Source organism: Periophthalmus magnuspinnatus, chromosome 2 (assembly GCF_009829125.3).
Source record: "Periophthalmus magnuspinnatus isolate fPerMag1 chromosome 2, fPerMag1.2.pri, whole genome shotgun sequence".
Classification (NCBI taxonomy): Eukaryota; Metazoa; Chordata; class Actinopteri; order Gobiiformes; family Gobiidae; genus Periophthalmus; species Periophthalmus magnuspinnatus.
In genome coordinates, this window is record NC_047127.1 from 19,001,938 (window position 1) to 19,020,799 (window position 18,862).

General features: G+C 46.3%; 1 protein-coding gene across 1 annotated transcript in view; it reads right to left on the reverse strand.

Moving 5' to 3' along the window:
- Positions 1-14,046, reverse strand: part of prkx (protein kinase X-linked) — a 28,447-nt gene extending 14,401 nt beyond the window's left edge. The window contains exons 1-3 of the mRNA XM_033978551.2: positions 13,377-14,046; positions 3,736-3,904; positions 1,706-1,969 (exon numbers count right to left, since the gene is read on the reverse strand). Of these exons, the coding sequence (XP_033834442.1) occupies positions 1,706-1,969; positions 3,736-3,904; positions 13,377-13,518 (575 nt within the window). The 5' untranslated portion in view covers positions 13,519-14,046. The remainder of the gene's footprint in view (positions 1-1,705; positions 1,970-3,735; positions 3,905-13,376) is intronic.
- Between the last annotated feature and the right edge of the window lie 4,816 nt (positions 14,047-18,862).

Here is an 18,862-nt window from a genome sequence, read left to right on the forward strand (position 1 = left end):
CCAGGACAAAACCAGGACAAAACCAGGACAAAACCAGGGACTAAACCAGGACTAAACCAGGGACTAAACCAGGACAAAACCAGGGACTAAACCAGGACTAAACCAGGACTAAACCAGGGACTAAACCAGGACAAAACCAGGACAAAACCAGGACAAAACCAGGGACTAAACCAGGGACTAAACCAGGACAAAACCAGGGACTAAACCAGGACTAAACCAGGACTAAACCAGGACTAAACCAGGGACTAAACCAGGACAAAACCAGGGACTAAACCAGGGACTAAACCAGGACTAAACCAGGGACTAAACCAGGACTAAACCAGGGACTAAACCAGGGACTAAACCAGGACTAAACCAGGGACTAAACCAGGACAAAACCAGGACTAAACCAGGGACTAAACCAGGGACTAAACCAGGACAAAACCAGGGACTAAACCAGGACTAAACCAGGACTAAACCAGGACTAAACCAGGGACTAAACCAGGACAAAACCAGGGACTAAACCAGGGACTAAACCAGGACTAAACCAGGGACTAAACCAGGACTAAACCAGGGACTAAACCAGGGACTAAACCAGGGACTAAACCAGGACAAAACCAGGGACTAAACCAGGGACTAAACCAGGACTAAACCAGGACTAAACCAGGACTAAACCAGGGACTAAACCAGGACAAAACCAGGGACTAAACCAGGGACTAAACCAGGACTAAACCAGGGACTAAACCAGGACTAAACCAGGGACTAAACCAGGGACTAAACCAGGACTAAACCAGGGACTAAACCAGGACAAAACCAGGACTAAACCAGGGACTAAACCAGGGACTAAACCAGGACAAAACCAGGGACTAAACCAGGACTAAACCAGGACTAAACCAGGACTAAACCAGGGACTAAACCAGGACAAAACCAGGGACTAAACCAGGGACTAAACCAGGACTAAACCAGGGACTAAACCAGGACTAAACCAGGGACTAAACCAGGGACTAAACCAGGGACTAAACCAGGGACTAAACCAGGACAAAACCAGGGACTAAACCAGGACTAAACCAGGGACTAAACCAGGACAAAACCAGGGACTAAACCAGGGACTAAACCAGGGACTAAACCAGGACTAAACCAGGGACTAAACCAGGACAAAACCAGGGACTAAACCAGGGACTAAACCAGGACTAAACCAGGGACTAAACCAGGACTAAACCAGGGACTAAACCAGGACTAAACCAGGACTAAACCAGGTGTAATGCAGAGCTTAATTAAACCAAGTCTAAACCACTTTTTAGGTGCAGTTTATAATCTGGTTGGACCTTCCTGGTTGGACACAGCAGTAGATGCGACAAAGGTAGAGGTAATTCCAGAACTGTTACCTAGCAACCATAATGTAAACAACATCCAAAACATCTCCAAGTTACACAATAGTTCTAAGTGATGACATAGGCAGAGGAATTATGTTTTACAACTTAGCGCTACTTCCAGCATTTTTGTACTTTTTTCCCCAAACTAACACTTCACTGAACACCTGTGTGACAAACCAGGTGAAGATTAGACCTGAAACCCTGTCGTACACACTGTGACCCCTCACCTGTGTGACAAACCAGGTGAGGATTAGACCAGAAACCCTGTCGTACACACTGTGACCCCTCACCTGTGTGACAAACCAGGTGAAGATTAGACCTGAAACCCTGTCGTACACACTGTGACCCCTCACCTGTCCGACAGCTTCTTGGCGAATCCAAAGTCGGTGAGTCGGATGTGTCCTTGTGCGTCCAGCAGGATGTTTTCAGGTTTGAGGTCACGGTACACGATGTCTTTGGCGTGGAGATACTCGATCGCACACACGATCTCAGACGTGTAGAACAGACCCGCCGAGTTACTGAAGCGCCCCCTACTGCGCAGATAGCTGAACAGCTCTCCCCCAGGAACATAGTCCAACAGCATGTACAGGAAGCGCTCGTCATGGTGAGTCCAAAACCTAAGGAGAACACACTCTGAGATCACTTTTCTGTATGCGGGTATGCTACCTGCTCGACTCCTTGGAGATGTTATCGTTTTGTCTGGAATGTTCCACAGTATGGCATTGAACTACATTTCTCAGAGTCTCCATGGAGACACACATGTGACACCTAAACCTGACAAACTCAAGCATCCACCCTGACCGGCCTGTGGTTCAGACCAATCAGAGAGCAGCATAGTGGTGTGGGCGGAGTCGTCCCAGACTAATAATGTGCACAACTCCGTGATAGTATTTTTCTTCTATTTCAATAGAACACTTGTGATTGAAAAACGTTTAATACCACACTGTGGAACATTTCCAGCTAAAGCAGTGACATATTTGTGCATTAGTCTTATACAGCACTTATGCAAATGATTCTGTGCATTCTTCATTCACTTCACACTCGGTGGCGTAAGGTGCTACTGTAGCAACAGCTGCTGTGGGGCAGACTGACAAAAGAGAGACTCCTAATCTGCACCATCGGTGCATTACCATAGTAACAAGTACATCATACCCATAGACATACAAGCAGTACTCAGACAGAGACGGGCTAGTACATGTACTCACAGGGAGAGGAGGGGGTAGGACATATACTCACAGGGAGATGAGGGGGTAGGACATATACTCACAGGGAGATGAGGGGGTAGGACATATACTCACAGGGAGATGAGGGGGTAGGACATATACTCACAGGGAGATGAGGGGGTAGGACATATACTCACAGGGAGATGAGGGGGTAGCACATATACTCACAGGGAGATGAGGGGGTAGGACATATACTCACAGGGAGATGAGGGGGTAGGACATATACTCACAGGTAGAGGAGGGGGTAGGACATATACTCACAGGGAGATGAGGGGGTAGGACATATACTCACAGGTAGAGGAGGGGGTAGGACATATACTCACAGGGAGATGAGGGGGTAGGACATATACTCACAGGGAGATGAGGGGGTAGGACATATACTCACAGGGAGATGAGGGGGTAGGACATATACTCACAGGGAGATGAGGGGGTAGGATATATACTCACAGGGAGATGAGGGGGTAGGACATATACTCACAGGGAGATGAGGGGGTAGGACATATACTCACAGGGAGATGAGGGGGTAGGACATATACTCACAGGGAGATGAGGGGGTAGGACATATACTCACAGGTAGAGGAGGGGGTAGGACATATACTCACAGGTAGAGGAGGGGGTAGGACATATACTCACAGGTAGATGAGGGGGTAGGACATATACTCACAGGGAGATGAGGGGGTAGAACACATACTCAGAGGGAGATGAGGGGGTAGGACACATACTCACAGGGAGATGAGGGGGTAGGACATATACTCAGAGGGAGATGAGGGGGTAGGACATATACTCAGAGGGAGATGAGGGGGTAGGACATATACTCACAGGGAGATGAGGGGGTAGGACATATACTCACAGGGAGATGAGGGGGTAGGACATATACTCACAGGGAGATGAGGGGGTAGGACATATACTCACAGGGAGATGAGGGGGTAGGACATATACTCACAGGGAGATGAGGGGGTAGGACATATACTCACAGGGAGATGAGGGGGTAGGACATATACTCACAGGGAGATGAGGGGGTAGGACATATACTCAGAGGGAGATGAGGGGGTAGGACATATACTCAGAGGGAGATGAGGGGGTAGGACATATACTCACAGGGAGAGGAGGGGGTAGGACATATACTCACAGGGAGATGAGGGGGTAGGACATATACTCACAGGGAGATGAGGAAGGGGTGTGTGACCTCAGACAGCACCTCCTTCTCGTTGTGGACGTGAGTTTCCTGCTTCAGTCGGATCACGTCTGAGATCTTCATCTGTTTGAGAGCGAAGAATTGTCGACTGTGTTTGTGTCTGACCAGAAAGACACGCCCGAATGTTCCCGTGCCTGCAGCACAGAGGACAGACAGAGGGGGTATTAAAGGCATGGATCTAGAAAAATTACTCGATAGAGTCCTGCTTAGAGCGTCTCGAGTTGAACTAGTGGCCACTCATTGGCACGACAACGAAAAAATCCCTCCTGCCCAGAAAAGATTTTTCTCACACAGAATAATGTAATCACTTTGTACCTACAGCTTTCACAAATACTGAATTCTGTGGCGATTTTTACCTATTTTCAGATCATAAACTTTTTCTCAGCTCAAAATCCGTCTGTTGTCTTAAAAAAACTCTTTTTAATCGTTAGCTTCGGCTACACTCTATGTCTGCTCTAGCTAAGCTGAAGCACTGATTGGTTAGAGAGGTCACATGGTATGACATGAACGAGCATGTGAGCGACGTGAATGAGCCCAACTGTCATGAACGAGCCATAGGTTTAGAACATGGTTCAGAAGCTCCTGGAAGCATAAACATTAGCATTTGTAATTTATGATGTATTTATTATTCCCTTGTCTCCTTCGTGGCCACTCCACTCACTCTCGTCACATAAAGTCTCGTGGGGGGTAGCTCAGCCTGCATAGTCCATGGGCAGGACTGGATGCACCTAGCTGCTAAAGGCTAAATTAGCGACATGCACCATTGAGTTCGGCCCATTGACTTCAGTGGCCATGTTTAGACCCGGGGCTTGATTAGAGGGTGACCAGAACAAACTCAATCAAACCACTACCTACAACAGCCACAAGACGGCAGTAAAAGAGCAAAGGGTTAGGTTTGGACAGAACCAGCACCAAAGCAGGGACCAAGCAGGGACCAAGCAGGGACCAAATCGGAACCAAGCAGGGACCAAGCAGGGACCAAGCAGGGACCAAATCGGAACCAAGCAGGGACCAAGCAGGGACCAAACAGGGACCAAGCAGGGACCAAACAGGGACCAAATCGGAACCAAGCAGGGACCAAGCAGGGACCAACAGGGACCAAGCAGGGACCAACAGGGACCAAGCAGGGACCAAACAGGGACCAAGCAGGGACCAAACAGGGACCAAACTGGGACCAAGCAGGGACCAAGCAGGGACCAAACCAAACCAGGACTAAACCAGGACTAAACCATATAGACAACAAATGAAATCGTTCCACTAGACTGCCAATTAAAAGTTCACTATGTAACTTTCCTGGTTGAGGATTCAACACCTGCTTTGCCTTTGTAATATTCCACAGTATGGCTTTACACCTATGCATCTCCATGGAGACAAGCAGGTAAACCCACCAGATCAGTTACAGTTCAGATCTATGGTGAGGCGACCCTGCTTAATCTCCATGGAGACTGTTCCAAAGTATGGTTCTATTATATTATACAGTCTATAAACAGGCCACCTGCAAAGCTCCATGGAGACAGAACAGTTTAATGTCATACTGTGGAATATTTCAGGCAAAGCACATTACAGATTTGGTCTGTGGAGAGACAAACCAACTCCCAGTAAAGCTGCGTGAGTGAAAATAAAAACAGCTTTTGTACTTTTTGTGTTTTAATTTTGTTTATTTTGGGGCTTTGAAGGGGAAAGAGGAGATGAGAGAGACAGAGGGAGCGAGGAGGAGAGAAAAAAAGGGGAGGATTAGTGGGGGAGAGGTAAGAGGGAGAGATGGTAAGGGGGAAGGAGAAAGAGAGGGAGAGAGAGAGATAAGGAGGAGAGGGAGAGAATGAGGAAAGAGAAGGAGAGGGAGAGAGAGAAGGATGAAAGTGAGAGAGGGAAAGAGAAGAATTAGAGGTAGAGTAAGAGGAGGCGAGAGGAGAGAAAGAGTAGGAAGAGAGCGAGGGAGGGAGGAGGAGAGAGAGAAGAGAGAGGAGGAGAGGGAGAGAGACAGAAGGAGGAGAGAGAGAGAGAGGGAGGGAGAAGAGAGAGAAAGGGGTTGATTAGTGGGAGAGGAAGGAGGTAAAAGAATGGGGAGAAAGAGGGAGGAAGAGGAGAGGAAAGAGGAAGAATAGAGGGAAGAATAGGCAAGGGAGAGGAAAGGAAGATGGTAAAGGAATGTAGGGAGAGAGAAAAGACAGAGAGGAGGGGAAGAGAGCAAAGAGAAAGGAGAGACAGTGCTCAGTGTGGTCCGTGAGTATAGTCTTGCTCTGATAGTACTGATACTGTGATAACCTCAATAATCTGGTGTAAAATGGCCGCTCTGAAACGGGCGTGTGGTTTTTGCGGTGATCCTGTTTTGCCGTTGCATAATCTGTTACTCAGTGAGAATGGAATCTGATGTCTCTCTGTGTCATCGGGGGAAAAAAAGAAAAACATTTGTCTAAAAACTACAGAAGAAAGTAAAATGTACAGAGCTTCTAGTTTGAGACTAAGACGGATTCATTTAAGAGATAAAGAAAGGTTTAAACGTGCTGCTAATGTCAACAAGAAAACAAGACTGAAACAGAGAGGAGAGAGGGAGGAGAGAAGAGAGAGGGAGGAGAGAGGACAGAGAAGAGAGAGGAGAGAGGGAGGTGAGAGGGGAGAAGAAGGAGAGAGGGAGATGAGGGAGGAGAGAGGGGAGAGACAGAGGAGAGAGAAAGGAGAGAGGGAGAAAGGAGGGAGGAAAGGAGAGGGAGGGAGAGAAATGAAGAGAGAGAGAGAGAGAAAGGGTGGAAAGAGAGAGGAGAAGAACTCAGAATCAGATAAGACTGACAGGAGGAAGGAGAGAGGGAGAGAGCAGATCTACTCCTGTGATCTGTGCCTCAAGCTAAACGTCGCTAAAGCTAATGTTACCACTGTTGTTATTGTTGTTATTTTTGTTGCCACGGTGATGGTATGAGAAGACAAAGAGGTGCATCGTGGGTAAAAGCTGAAAAGGAGCCGCCTGTGGTTACACTACAGTCTGGAGTTACATCAGAGCAATGGACTAAGCCAGGTCTAAGCCAGGTCTAAGCCAGGTCTAAGCCAGGTCTAAGCCAGGTCTAAGCCAGGTCTAAGCCAGGTCTAAGCCAGGTCTAAGCCAGGTCTAAGCCAGGTCTAAGCCAGGTCTAAGCCAGGTCTAAGACAGGTCTAAGACAGGTCTAAACCAGGTCTAAGACAGGTCTAAGACAGGTCTAAGACAGGTCTAAGACAGGTCTAAGACAGGTCTAAGACAGGTCTAAGACAGGTCTAAGCCAGGTCTAAGCCAGGTCTAACACAGGTCTAAGACAGGTCTAAGACAGGTCTAAGACAGGTCTAAGCCAGGTCTAAGCCAGGTCTAAGACAGGTCTAAGACAGGTCTAAGACAGGTCTAAGACAGGTCTAAGCCAGGTCTAAGCCAGGTCTAAGACAGGTCTAAGCCAGGTCTAAGCCAGGTCTAAGACAGGTCTAAGACAGGTCTAAGACAGGTCTAAGACAGGTCTAAGACAGGTCTAAGACAGGTCTAAGCCAGGTCTAAACCAGGTCTAAGACAGGTCTAAGACAGGTCTAAGACAGGTCTAAGACAGGTCTAAACCAGGTCTAAGACAGGTCTAAGACAGGTCTAAGACAGGTCTAAGACAGGTCTAAGACAGGTCTAAACCAGGTCTAAGACAGGTCTAAGACAGGTCTAAGACAGGTCTAAGACAGGTCTAAGACAGGTCTAAGACAGGTCTAAGACAGGTCTAAGACAGGTCTAAGCCAGGTCTAAGACAGGTCTAAGACAGGTCTAAGACAGGTTTAAGACAGTTCTAAGCCTGATCCATGGGCGGTGCAGTCGCATGCATTGCAGATGCATTTGCAGACACAGCTGCAGGACTTGCAGACAGAGCACACAGAGAGTATTTATAGATGCACTCTCTCGTTCTTCCACTTCAGACAAATTGTCGTTTTTTTATGGTGAGGCTATTTTCAGGATAAAAACATGAGCGCTCCACTGCAGCCTGAAAAAGGAGAAGAGACAGCATTTTAAAACCATACTCTTAAGAACTAAAACAGGTCTGAGCCAGGACTAAATCAGGCTTGAAAAAGGGCTAAAACAGGACCAAACTACGATTAAACAGTATTAGGACAAAATTTGGTCTAAACCAGGATTAACTAATGTTTTAAGCAGGATTAGACCAAGATTCTGACAAAACAAGGTCTAAACAAGAACTGAAACAGATCTAAACCACTTTTTTAGTATCGATACCTGTGAACGATGAGGATGTGGTTCAATTCCAGTTCTAGTATGGATTAGGACATAGTACAGTGAGGGGTTTAAACCTGTTTGTGTTGCGTCTTTTGTTCTGAGTGACACACAGGGTGAGTAATGCTGCACATGTGAACCAACAGGTCTCAGGACAGGACATGTGCGCTAGACCTGCTCTGAACCTCTCACCGCTTTGACTTCAACACAAAAATGCTGATGTTGTGTCCTTGGGCAAGACACTTGGCCCATCTCGCCCCTGGTGTCTGCATACACGTTGAGCTTTGAAGGAGCAAAAGCGCTGTGTAAAAATGTGCCCAGCGTGTGGAAGACCATTAGGCCCGTCATGATCAGAACCATGTCCACTTATCGCTCATAGATGGAAGACTCAATATTTATGGTGGTACTTTGTCTTTGTACTTTGAGGATCGTTCTGTACTACAGTCACATGTGAACAGGACTGAATAACGTACTTCTATGACTCATTATACATGTATCCTAACTACTACTGTCCAAAAATGAAGCCTGTACAGTCATTCAGATATTTCCACATTAATGTCCGTGTACGTGTGTGTGTGTGTGTGTGTGTGTGAGTGTGGGTGTGTGTGTGTGTGCGTCAGTCATTCAGATATTTCCACATTAATGTCCGTGTATATGTGTATGTGTGTGTGTGTGCGTGCGTGTGTGTCAGTCATTCAGATATTTCCACATTAATGTCTGTGTACGTGTGTGTGTGTGTGTGTGTGTGTGTGTGGGGGGGGGTGTGTGTGTGTGTGCGTCAGTCATTCAAATATTTCCACATTAATGTCCGCGTATATGTATATGTATATGTATATTTGTATGTATATATATATGTGTATGTGTATGTGTGTGCGTGCGTGTCAGTCATTCAGATATTTCCACATTTATCTGGGTCAGTTGGTTAAAGTTGAGTAATGCCGTTGTCTCTAGATACAGAAACTACAGTGAGTCATTGTGATGAGGCTGTTTACTTTGTACTGATGACAGTAGTACACATTACTGAATGTACTTGTAGTAGAAGTATCAGTATGTGCTTTCCTGTTTGGTCTTGTCATAAATTCATGTACCACAGTGTTAAATACAACACTTCACACCAGTTAATGTTGTTGACATGAAGTTGGCACGAAGTCACTTCCTGTAGAGTAGAGTACTGGAACTACAAACTATAAACCAGGTCTAACCCAGGTCTAACCCAGGTCTAACCCAGGTCTAACCCAGGTCTAACCCACGTCTAACCCAGGTCTAATCCAGGTCTAAACCAGGTCTAACCCAGGTCTAATCCAGGTCTAAACCAGGTCTAATCCAGGTCTAAACCAGGTCTAAACCAGGTCTAAACCAGGTCTAAACCAGGTCTAAACCAGGTCTAACCCAGGTCTGAAACAGGTCTGAACCAGGTCTGAACCAGGTCTAAACCAGGTCTAAACCAAGTGTAACCCAGGTCTAAACCAGGTCTAAACCAGGTGTAACCCAGGTGTAACCCAGGTCTAAACCAGGTCTGAACCAGGTCTGAACCAGGTCTAAACCAGGTCTGAACCAGGTCTAAACCAGGTCTAAACCAGGTCTAACCCAGGTCTAACCCAGGTCTAACCCAGGTCTAAACCAAGTCTAAACCAGGTCTAACCCAGGTCTGAACCAGGCTTAATCCAGGTCTAACCCAGGTCTAACCCAGGTCTAAACCAGGTCTAAACCAGGTCTAACCCAGGTCTAACCCAGGTCTAACCCAGGTCTAAACCAGGTCTAACCCAGGTCTAACCCAGGTCTAACCCAGGTCTAACCCAGGTCTAACCCAGGTCTAACCCAGGTCTAAACCAAGTCTAAACCAGGTCTAACCCAGGTCTGAACCAGGCTTAATCCAGGTCTAACCCAGGTCTAAACCAGGTCTAAACCAGGTCTAAACCAGGTCTAAACCAGGTCTAAACCAGGTCTAACCCAGGTCTAACCCAGGTCTAACCCAGGTCTAACCCAGGTCTAACCCAGGTCTAACCCAGGTCTAACCCAGGTCTGAACCAAGTTTAAACCAGATCTAAATCAGGTATGAAAAAGGGCTAAAACAGGACTAAACTACGATTAAAGAGTACTAGGACAAAATTTGGTCTAAACCAGGATTAACTAATGTTTTAACCAGGACTAAACCAAGATTCTGACAGAAAAAGGTCCAAACACGAACTGAAACAGATCTAAACCAAGATTAAACCAGCATTAAACTAGGACTAGAACTAACCCCCGGGACTAAACCAGATCCAAACCAGGACTGAACCAGGACTATCCCACAGTCCAGCCTGAGTTACCTAGATCACCTCAGCTTCAGTTTGACTACAGTGAGTGTGGATCATCTCAGCTTCAGTTTGACTACATCAGTGCTTCTCAATTATTTTCTATCATGCCCCCCTATAAAGAAGAAAAAATTTCGCACCCCCCCTGAAAAAATAAAATAAATGAAATGATATAATGAAATTTAATTAAATATCAAATATTTTTTTTTTAATAAACATCAAATGAATAAATTAAAATTAAATAAATATCAAAATAATACATTAAAATTAAATAAATATCAAATTAAAAGTAATTTAGCAATTTGGTACGACACCTTACATGATGCTCAGTGCTGCTGCTTTAAGTGACATTTACAAAGCGGATGATTGTTGTTAATATTTGACACGTTCACGCTGAAAAAACTCGAGCGTCTTATCAGCGTGACTGAGGTGTAATGAGGTGGGGTCTTAACTTATTTGGCTTCATACTGTCCAATGCAGACACCGGTCTGTCCTCGTGTCCCACCGGAGTCACGGTGAAGCCCAGTGCTCCATACTCTTCATCAGACTTCCTCGCCTTATTTTTCATGTGACTTTACCTCCGTCTGTCTCTGCCTTTCTTTTCATCCCTGTTAAAATGTTTTCCATAGTGTCTCTTTAGCAAAAGTGTTTCTTGTTCACTGCCCTGTGCCACGATCTGTTCACTCTCTCCTGCTCTTTGCTGCGTACGCGCCGTGTACAGCACGTACAGTACTACAGTGTCATACGCGGAGTCATACGCGCCCCCCACGGCATCTCACCGCGCCCCCCCAGGGGGGCCCCACTATTTGAGAACCACTGGACTACAGTGAGTGTGGATCATCTCAGCTTCAGTTTGAGTGACATATGAGCTGTGTTTCAGAGACACAGGTTAACTCTTTCTTTATGTTTCATGTTTTGTAAAGGAGTAGGACTCTACAGGGAGACTGGGTCAGAATGTAGAAGGGACGGGCTCCTGAGACCAAAGGCGCTTGTCCAGAGAGACTGAAAATCCTCCTTCTGAACCTGAGACGAACCACAGTGGCTCATTTGTATGACATATGTCTCAAATACAGAAGACGTCTCCTCTCCAAAACCATGGAGAACATCAAGAACAAAACAGAACTTCTTTTAGCTGAGATACATTAAAGTGAGGTACTTCCACGTTGATCCTGTAAAAATTGGCCGTTTCTCAGTTATTTATCTGGTTTTATTCCTTTTAGGAATTAATTTAAGCAGCCATGTTTGTTTTTTATATGAACAGACCCTGTGTGTCTCTGATTGGTTCATTTGCCTGTCAATCATCCTTCTGAAGTCCCGGAGACAGGACAAGGCTCCAGATCCGCGCAGGACAAGGCTCCAGATCCGCGCAGGACAAGGCTCTAGATCCGCGCAGGACACGGCTCCAGATCCGCGCAGGACACGGCTCCAGATCCGCGCAGGACACGGCTCCAGATCCGCGCAGGACACGGCTCCAGATCCGCGCAGGACACGGCTCCAGATCCGCGCAGGACACGGCTCCAGATCCGCGCAGGACACGGCTCCAGATCCGCGCAGGACACGGCTCCAGATCCGCGCAGGACCAGGACACGGCTCCAGATCCGCGCAGGACACGGCTTCTGATCGGCACAGGAGACGGCTCTAGATCCGCGCAGGACACGGCTCCAGATCCGCGCAGGACACGGCTCCAGACCCGCGCAGGACACGGCTCCAGACCCGCGCAGGACACGGCTCCAGACCCGCGCAGGACACGGCTCCAGACCCGCGCAGGACACGGCTCCAGATCCGCACAGGACACGGCTCCAGATCCGCACAGGACACGGCTTCTGATCGGCACAGGACACGGCTCCAGATCCACACAGGACACGGCTCCAGATCCGCACAGGACACGGCTCCAGATCCGCACAGGACACGGCTCCAGATCCGCACAGGACACGGCTTCTGATCGGCACAGGACACGGCTCTAGATCCGCACAGGACACGGCTTCTGATCGGCACAGGACACGGCTCTAGATCCACACAGGACACGGCTCCAGATCCGCACAGGACACGGCTCCAGATCCGCACAGGACACGGCTTCTGATCGGCACAGGACACGGCTCCAGATCCGCACAGGACACGGCTTCTGATCGGCACAGGACACGGCTCCAGATCCACTTGTCTTTGTACAGTTTGTCACAGCCTGTGCTTCTGGCTGCACAAGTCACAGAACTAATAAACTAACAATACAGCAATACTGGACAATCTGTAGTATTATTATTGAAGTAAAAGTAAATGTTTAGTCAAACGTATGTACTAGTAGTAGTCGTAGCAGTACAATTGTAGTAATAGTAACAGGAGTGAGAGTATTAACAGGCTGTAGTAAAGTGATATAGCAAAGGTAGTACCAGAAGAAGCAGCAGTAGTGGAAAAGTAGTAGTAGTAGTAGCAGCAGCAGTAGCAGTAGTAGCAATATTACTGGATTTAGTACAGTATTGGTAAGAATAAAAGTAAAAGTGACATTTACAATAGTTGTAGTAATTAAAGTAGGCTAAGTAGTAGCAGGGATAGTAGTAGTAGTAGTAGTAGTAGTAGTAGTAGTAGTAGTAGTAAAAGTAGTAGGGGTGGACAAATTAGTAGTAGTAGTAGTAGTAACAGAAGTAGTAACGGATGTAGTTAAGTAAAATACAGTACAGTAGTGAAAATAACAGGAAAATCTAACAATAACTTGAAAAAAAAAAAAAAAAAAATCTAAAAATATTTGAGCTCATTGTGATTTGATGTTCCCCATGATACAGTCATGACCTTTGAACTCCCCCTGCTCTGTTTAACGTGACCTTTATAAAACATTTATTGTATATTTTATAAATTAACAAAATATGAAAAATGTATTCGTCCCATTTCTTTATCGGTTTAAGAAATAATTAAAAATTTAACCCAGACGTTTTATGCCACTTTTCCAAATATTAGAACTACTACTACTACTACTGCTTAACTTTAGTACTAGGACACTGTGATTAAAATACGCAAAATCTGTTTACATTTTTCCATTTTCAGCGACACTTTTAACCCGTATTTTCTGGATTAAATGAGGATTAGTTTTTTCCTGTCACTCACCCACAGTGGCCACGGGCTCCAGCGCGTCCAGGCTGTACATCCGGTTGGGCTGCGCCGCCTCTCCCTCTCCTTTCCCGGGACTCACTTTACACTCTTTCCCGGCCTCATTCTGGAGGACACTCTTCGCTTTAGGAGACGCCATGTCCAAAGTCCGCAATCAGCAGTTTTTTCCGCTTAAAAATATCCCAAAGCACGGCAACATCGGTCACTTTTACGCATCTCCACCTTCTCCAAAAGCGCACGGCTTACTCCATGGGGCTTTGTCTATTTTTACGACTTATTCTATAAAATACACGCTTTCAAAAATGATGAAAACAGCTAAAGTAGTTAGGTTTCCTCTTTAAAAATGTATTTATCTTTTCGTAATCCTTAAAAATGACTCGGCGTTGGGGAAAATGTAAAAATAGCAGCAGGTGCAGCGGCTCGTCTCGCTCCGTAGCTTTGAAGCTAGCGAGTCAAAGGCACAAACGTGGAGTCATTTAGCAAAAACGTGTAAAATAAATGAACGTTTCGCAGCGGAAAACTAAAGGTAAGGTGGAGGACTGTGCAGTAAGAGAATAGCGAAAGTTTGGAGTGTTTTAGTTCATGCGTAAAAGAGAAAAGCAGAGCAGACACAAGCCTCACCCAACGGGACACATCAACACTCACAGACAGGAAGCGGCCCCGTGTCTCAGGATTTTCACAATAAAAGTGTGGGAGGAATATTTGGATCAGGTTGGACCAAATGTAGAGCCATGTGTCATGTGTCATGCTCTTCTTTCCCTCACACTGCAACTTTGGACTCAAATAAAAGTACAGTTACATGGCTTAAAATGTATTCAGATACAAGTAGGTTTACAAGTAATACCAAAATTATACACATGAAAAATACTAGTAACAGATTTTTAGGAGCATCCTGGGTCTTCAAACGAAGACGAGGTTTTCTCTGAGCTCTGTCCAATCAGAGCAGGAGATGCTCTTGTGCCGCTTTCAGTGCTCCTTCACTCTGTGTGACCTTTGACCTGTGTGCATTCATGTGCTGTTGGTCGGATCATCTGGAGCTGAATGTTCAGTTGGTACTAAATGTCAGACAGTCTGTTTTATGTGTTAAAAAACTTGACTTCAGTCTCTGCTCTTAATGTCACAACTCAGGCCGATCCTGCTGCTTCCAGAATTCCCATTTCTTATTTTCCCAACTTTCACTCATAAAATTGTATGTACAGTTTATCCAGCATCACATGAGAGCAGCATTGTGGGAGTTTGTGAGTTTGAAGGAGCAGACACAGAACTGAGACATTTATGGATCAGGACAAGCACGATTTGTGCTATTCTCCATCCATCCATTTTCTTCCGCTTATCCGGGGCCGGGTCGCGGGGGCATCAGTCTAAGCAGGGACTCCCAGACTTCCCTCACCCCAGACACGTCCTCCAGCTCCTCCGGTGGGACCCCAAGGCGTTCCCAGGCCAGCTGAGAGACATAGTCCCTCCATCGTATCCTGGGTCTTCCTCGTGGCCTCCTCCCGGTGGGACATGCCCAGAACACCTCCCTAGGGAGGCGTCCAGGAGGCATCCTAAGCAGATGCCCGAGCCACCTCAGCTGGCTCCTCTCAACGTGGAGGAGCAGGGGCTCTAGTCCGAGCTCCTCCCGTGTGACCGAGCTCCTCACCCTATCTCAGCCAAACTGCAGAGGAAGCCCAATTTGGCCACTTTTATCCGTACTCTTGTCCTTTCAGTCTTTACCCAGAGCTCATGACCATAGGTGAGGGTAGGAACGTAGATTGACCAGAAAATCGAGAGCTTTGCCTTTCGACTCAGCTCCTTCTTTACCACAATAGTCTGATACAACGACCGCATCACTGCATGCGCTGCACCGATCCGCTTGTCAATCTCACGCTCCATCCTTCCCTCACTTGTTAACAAGAGATACTTGAACTCCTCCACTTGAGGCAGAGACCCCTGGCCTGGCTCCAGAGTAGGGCCCCAGTAATGCCAGTCCAGGCGACATAGCTGGCCCTGTTGTTATGCTCATCATGAAAGGCTTCTGAACCGCTCTTGGTCTGTCCCATCCCCCAGGACCTGTTTGCTCTACCAGGGACACAAAGTCCCCGACAACATAACTCCCAGGATCATTTGGGTGCTCCAGCTCCTCCACCACCTTAAGGTGGAGGTTCTCGGAGGGGTATGCTATTCTCATGATTTAAAATGTAACTCATTTTAATTACAAGATAGAAATATACTCAAGTACAAGTACAGTTTTAAACATCTACTTAAAAAAGTACAATGACCTATTCTATTAAAGTAATGTGAATATTTGTGCTTAGAGACTTTTCATATATTAAGGTAAAAAGAGTCATTGTTTTCATCAAGAAATAAGAAATAATTTAATATTTGAGAGGTCAAAAATTGGACAGAAGCAGGTTCATATGTTTTCATTTTTTGTTGTCTTGTTTAGCTGGTAAAACATATTCTATACATATGCATACATATTGAAACAAGTCAGACTAAAGAAATGCCCGAAATAAAACTGAAAGTTGGGGATATAAGATAAGATAAGATGTGCCTTTGTTAGTCCCACAGTGGGGAAATTCCAAATATCCATATAATGATTCCCTTTAGGACCAGGAAGGGCATCTGACTGAAAAACTAAGCCTATATTTCCAATTAAACTTTTATACTTACAATACTAGTTTTGTTTCTGGGTCAGATGCCCTCACATCCTCCTATAGCCCTGTAATGTTAGACTGAGATGGAGGGAGGTCAAATGTCAAATAATCTTCTGATGGTGTGGTGTGTCAGATGCCCTCCCAGATGTTGTGGTGTGTCAGATGCCCTCCCAGATGGTGTGGTGTGTCAGATGCCCTCCCAGATGTTGTGGTGTGTCAGATGCCCTCCCAGATGGTGTGGTTGAATAAACACAGCGGGAGAATGGATCTTGTAGTCTGATGGAAATGCTCTTACTTTGTAAAGCGTCCTCTCCACTTCCTGTCATGTGTGCGGAGTTTTTCTTGATGTGCCACAGAAACAGAGCTGCTGTGTTGACAGTCAACAGCCAATCAGGACTCAGCTGTGCCGATGCCTCAACCAATCAGAGACCAGGATGGAACAGATAGTAAAAGGGCATTTCCATGAGAGGGAGTGGGGTCAGGAAGTGCACTTCTGCTGCCGGTTTAGACACTTTTCAATAATTAAACTGGAGATTGTATTAAAATGGAGCCATATAGGAGGACGGGAGGGCATCTGACACAATCAACAAGCCATTAGAAGTAGAAAAATAAAGGAAGTTGGAAATGTTTGGGTGAAATAATATGCAGAAGATCAGTCTTCCTCTTTCTGAACATGGAGCGGAGGAGAGGGTCAGAGGAGGAGAGGGTCAGAGGAGCAGAGAAGAGGGTCAGAGGAGGAGAGGAGAGGGTCAGAGGAGCAGAGGAGAGGGTCAGAGGAGGAGAGGGTCAGAGGAGCAGAGGAGAGGGTCAGAGGAGCAGAGGAGAGGGTCAGAGAAGCAGAGGAGAGGGTCAGAGGAGCAGAGAAGAGGGCCAGAGGAGCAGAGGAGAGGGTCAGAGGAGGAGAGGGTCAGAGGAGGAGAGGGTCAGAGGAGGAGAGGGTCAGAGGAGGAGAGGGTCAGAGGAGGAGAGGAGAGGGCCAGAGGAGGATGGTCAGAGGAGGAGAGGGTCAGAGGAGCAGAGGAGAGGGTCAGAGGAGCAGAGGAGAGGGTCAGAGGAGCAGAGGGTCAGAGGAGGAGAGGGTCAGAAGAGGAGAGGGTCAGAGGAGATGGTCAGATTAAGAGAGGAGAGGGTCAGAGGAGAGGAAGATAGGGTCAGAGCAGCAGAGGTGAGGATTTTCATAAATAATAATGATATATTATCCAAATAAGATGATTTTAACACTGGAAAAGAGATATAAAGCTGAACATTTTAATTATCATTGTCATTAAGATGAACTTCTGCCTAATATAAAACAAAACTAAACCAGGACTAAACCAGGACTAAAACAGGACTAAAACAGGACTAAACCAGGACTAAGCCAAGTCTAAACCAAGACTCAACCAGAACTAAACCAGGTCTGAACCAGGACTGAATTGGGATTCTAATGTTGATGATTTGTTGAACTCTGTGACTTTGAGTGTTTTGAATGTTCTGGACACCATTGCCCCAATGAAGGTTAAAATGGTTAAAGATAAGCAGAAAGCGCCATGGAGGAATGATGACTCGGTCAAGGCACAGAAAAGAGAGTGCCGGAGGGCCGAGCGGGAATGGAGCAAGTCAAAGCTCCAGGTTCATTATGAGATTTACAGAGAAAAGATGCACATGTACAACCACAGTTTATGTAGAACAAGGGAGAGGGATTTTTCTGACATTATTGGAAGTCGTAGTAACAACTCTCATGTCCTGTTTGCAACAATTCAATTCATTTTATTTTTTAATGCCCAAAATCACAACAACAGTTGTCTCGAAGGGCGTTCTTGTTTTGGTTGATGGGGAAAACTGAAGTACCCGGAGGAAACCCATCCAGACACGAGGAGAAACATGAAAAACTCCACACAGAAAGGCCTGGGCGACCCGGGGATCCAACCAAACCTTCTGCTGTGAGACATGAGCCACTCAGCCACCGAGATATACACACAAAAACAAAACAACAGGAAAAATCAGACAAAACAAGAAAAACCGGCCAGGCGAGGAGGAGGAGGGCCAGGCGAGGAGGAGGAGAGGGTCCAGCTGTCATCGGGGCATCTGAAAGAGATACACTCCACAGGGGGAGTGGGACAGGGGACAACATGTGAATAGCATTGCTGATGAGAAAATAGGACAAAGTAGAGGATAGTGCTCAGGTTGCCATACTTCCCCCAGCTAGTTATCTCCTACTGCAGTCTATCTTATCCCGGGTTTTAATGTCCCTAACTCCCTCACTATGTAACCTGGTCTATACCGAAGAGGAAGGTTTTAAGCCTGGTCTTAAATACAGAGACTGTGGGGGCCTGTTTAACATCAGCAGGGAGTTGATTCCATAGCACAGGAGCTTGGTAACTGAATGCTCTCCCTCCCACTGTACTTTTGGACACTCTAGGAACCACTAATAGTCCTGCATTCTGAGAGCGGAGTGCTCTGTTTGGCTGGTACGGGACAATAGCATCTTGCAGATAGGATGGGGCCGTACCGTTTAGGGCTTTGTATGTCAGGAGGAGGACTTTGAATTTGATTCCAAGCTCAACAGGAAGCCAGTGCAGATATTTTAGTACAGAACTGATGTGGTCTCTTCTTTTAGTTCCTGTTAGGACTCTGGCCGCTGCATTTTGGACCAACTGGAGGCTCCTTATAGTACTTTTGGGGCAGGCGGCAAGCAGAGAATTACAGTAATCAAGTCTGGAAGTAACAAATGCATGGATGAGTTTTTCAGCATCGTTTTTAGGTAAAATATTTCTAATTTTAGTTATATTTCGCAGGTGAAAGTATGCGGTTTTACAAGCTAGGCTTATATGGGCTGTGAATGACAGATTTTGATCAAATAGGACT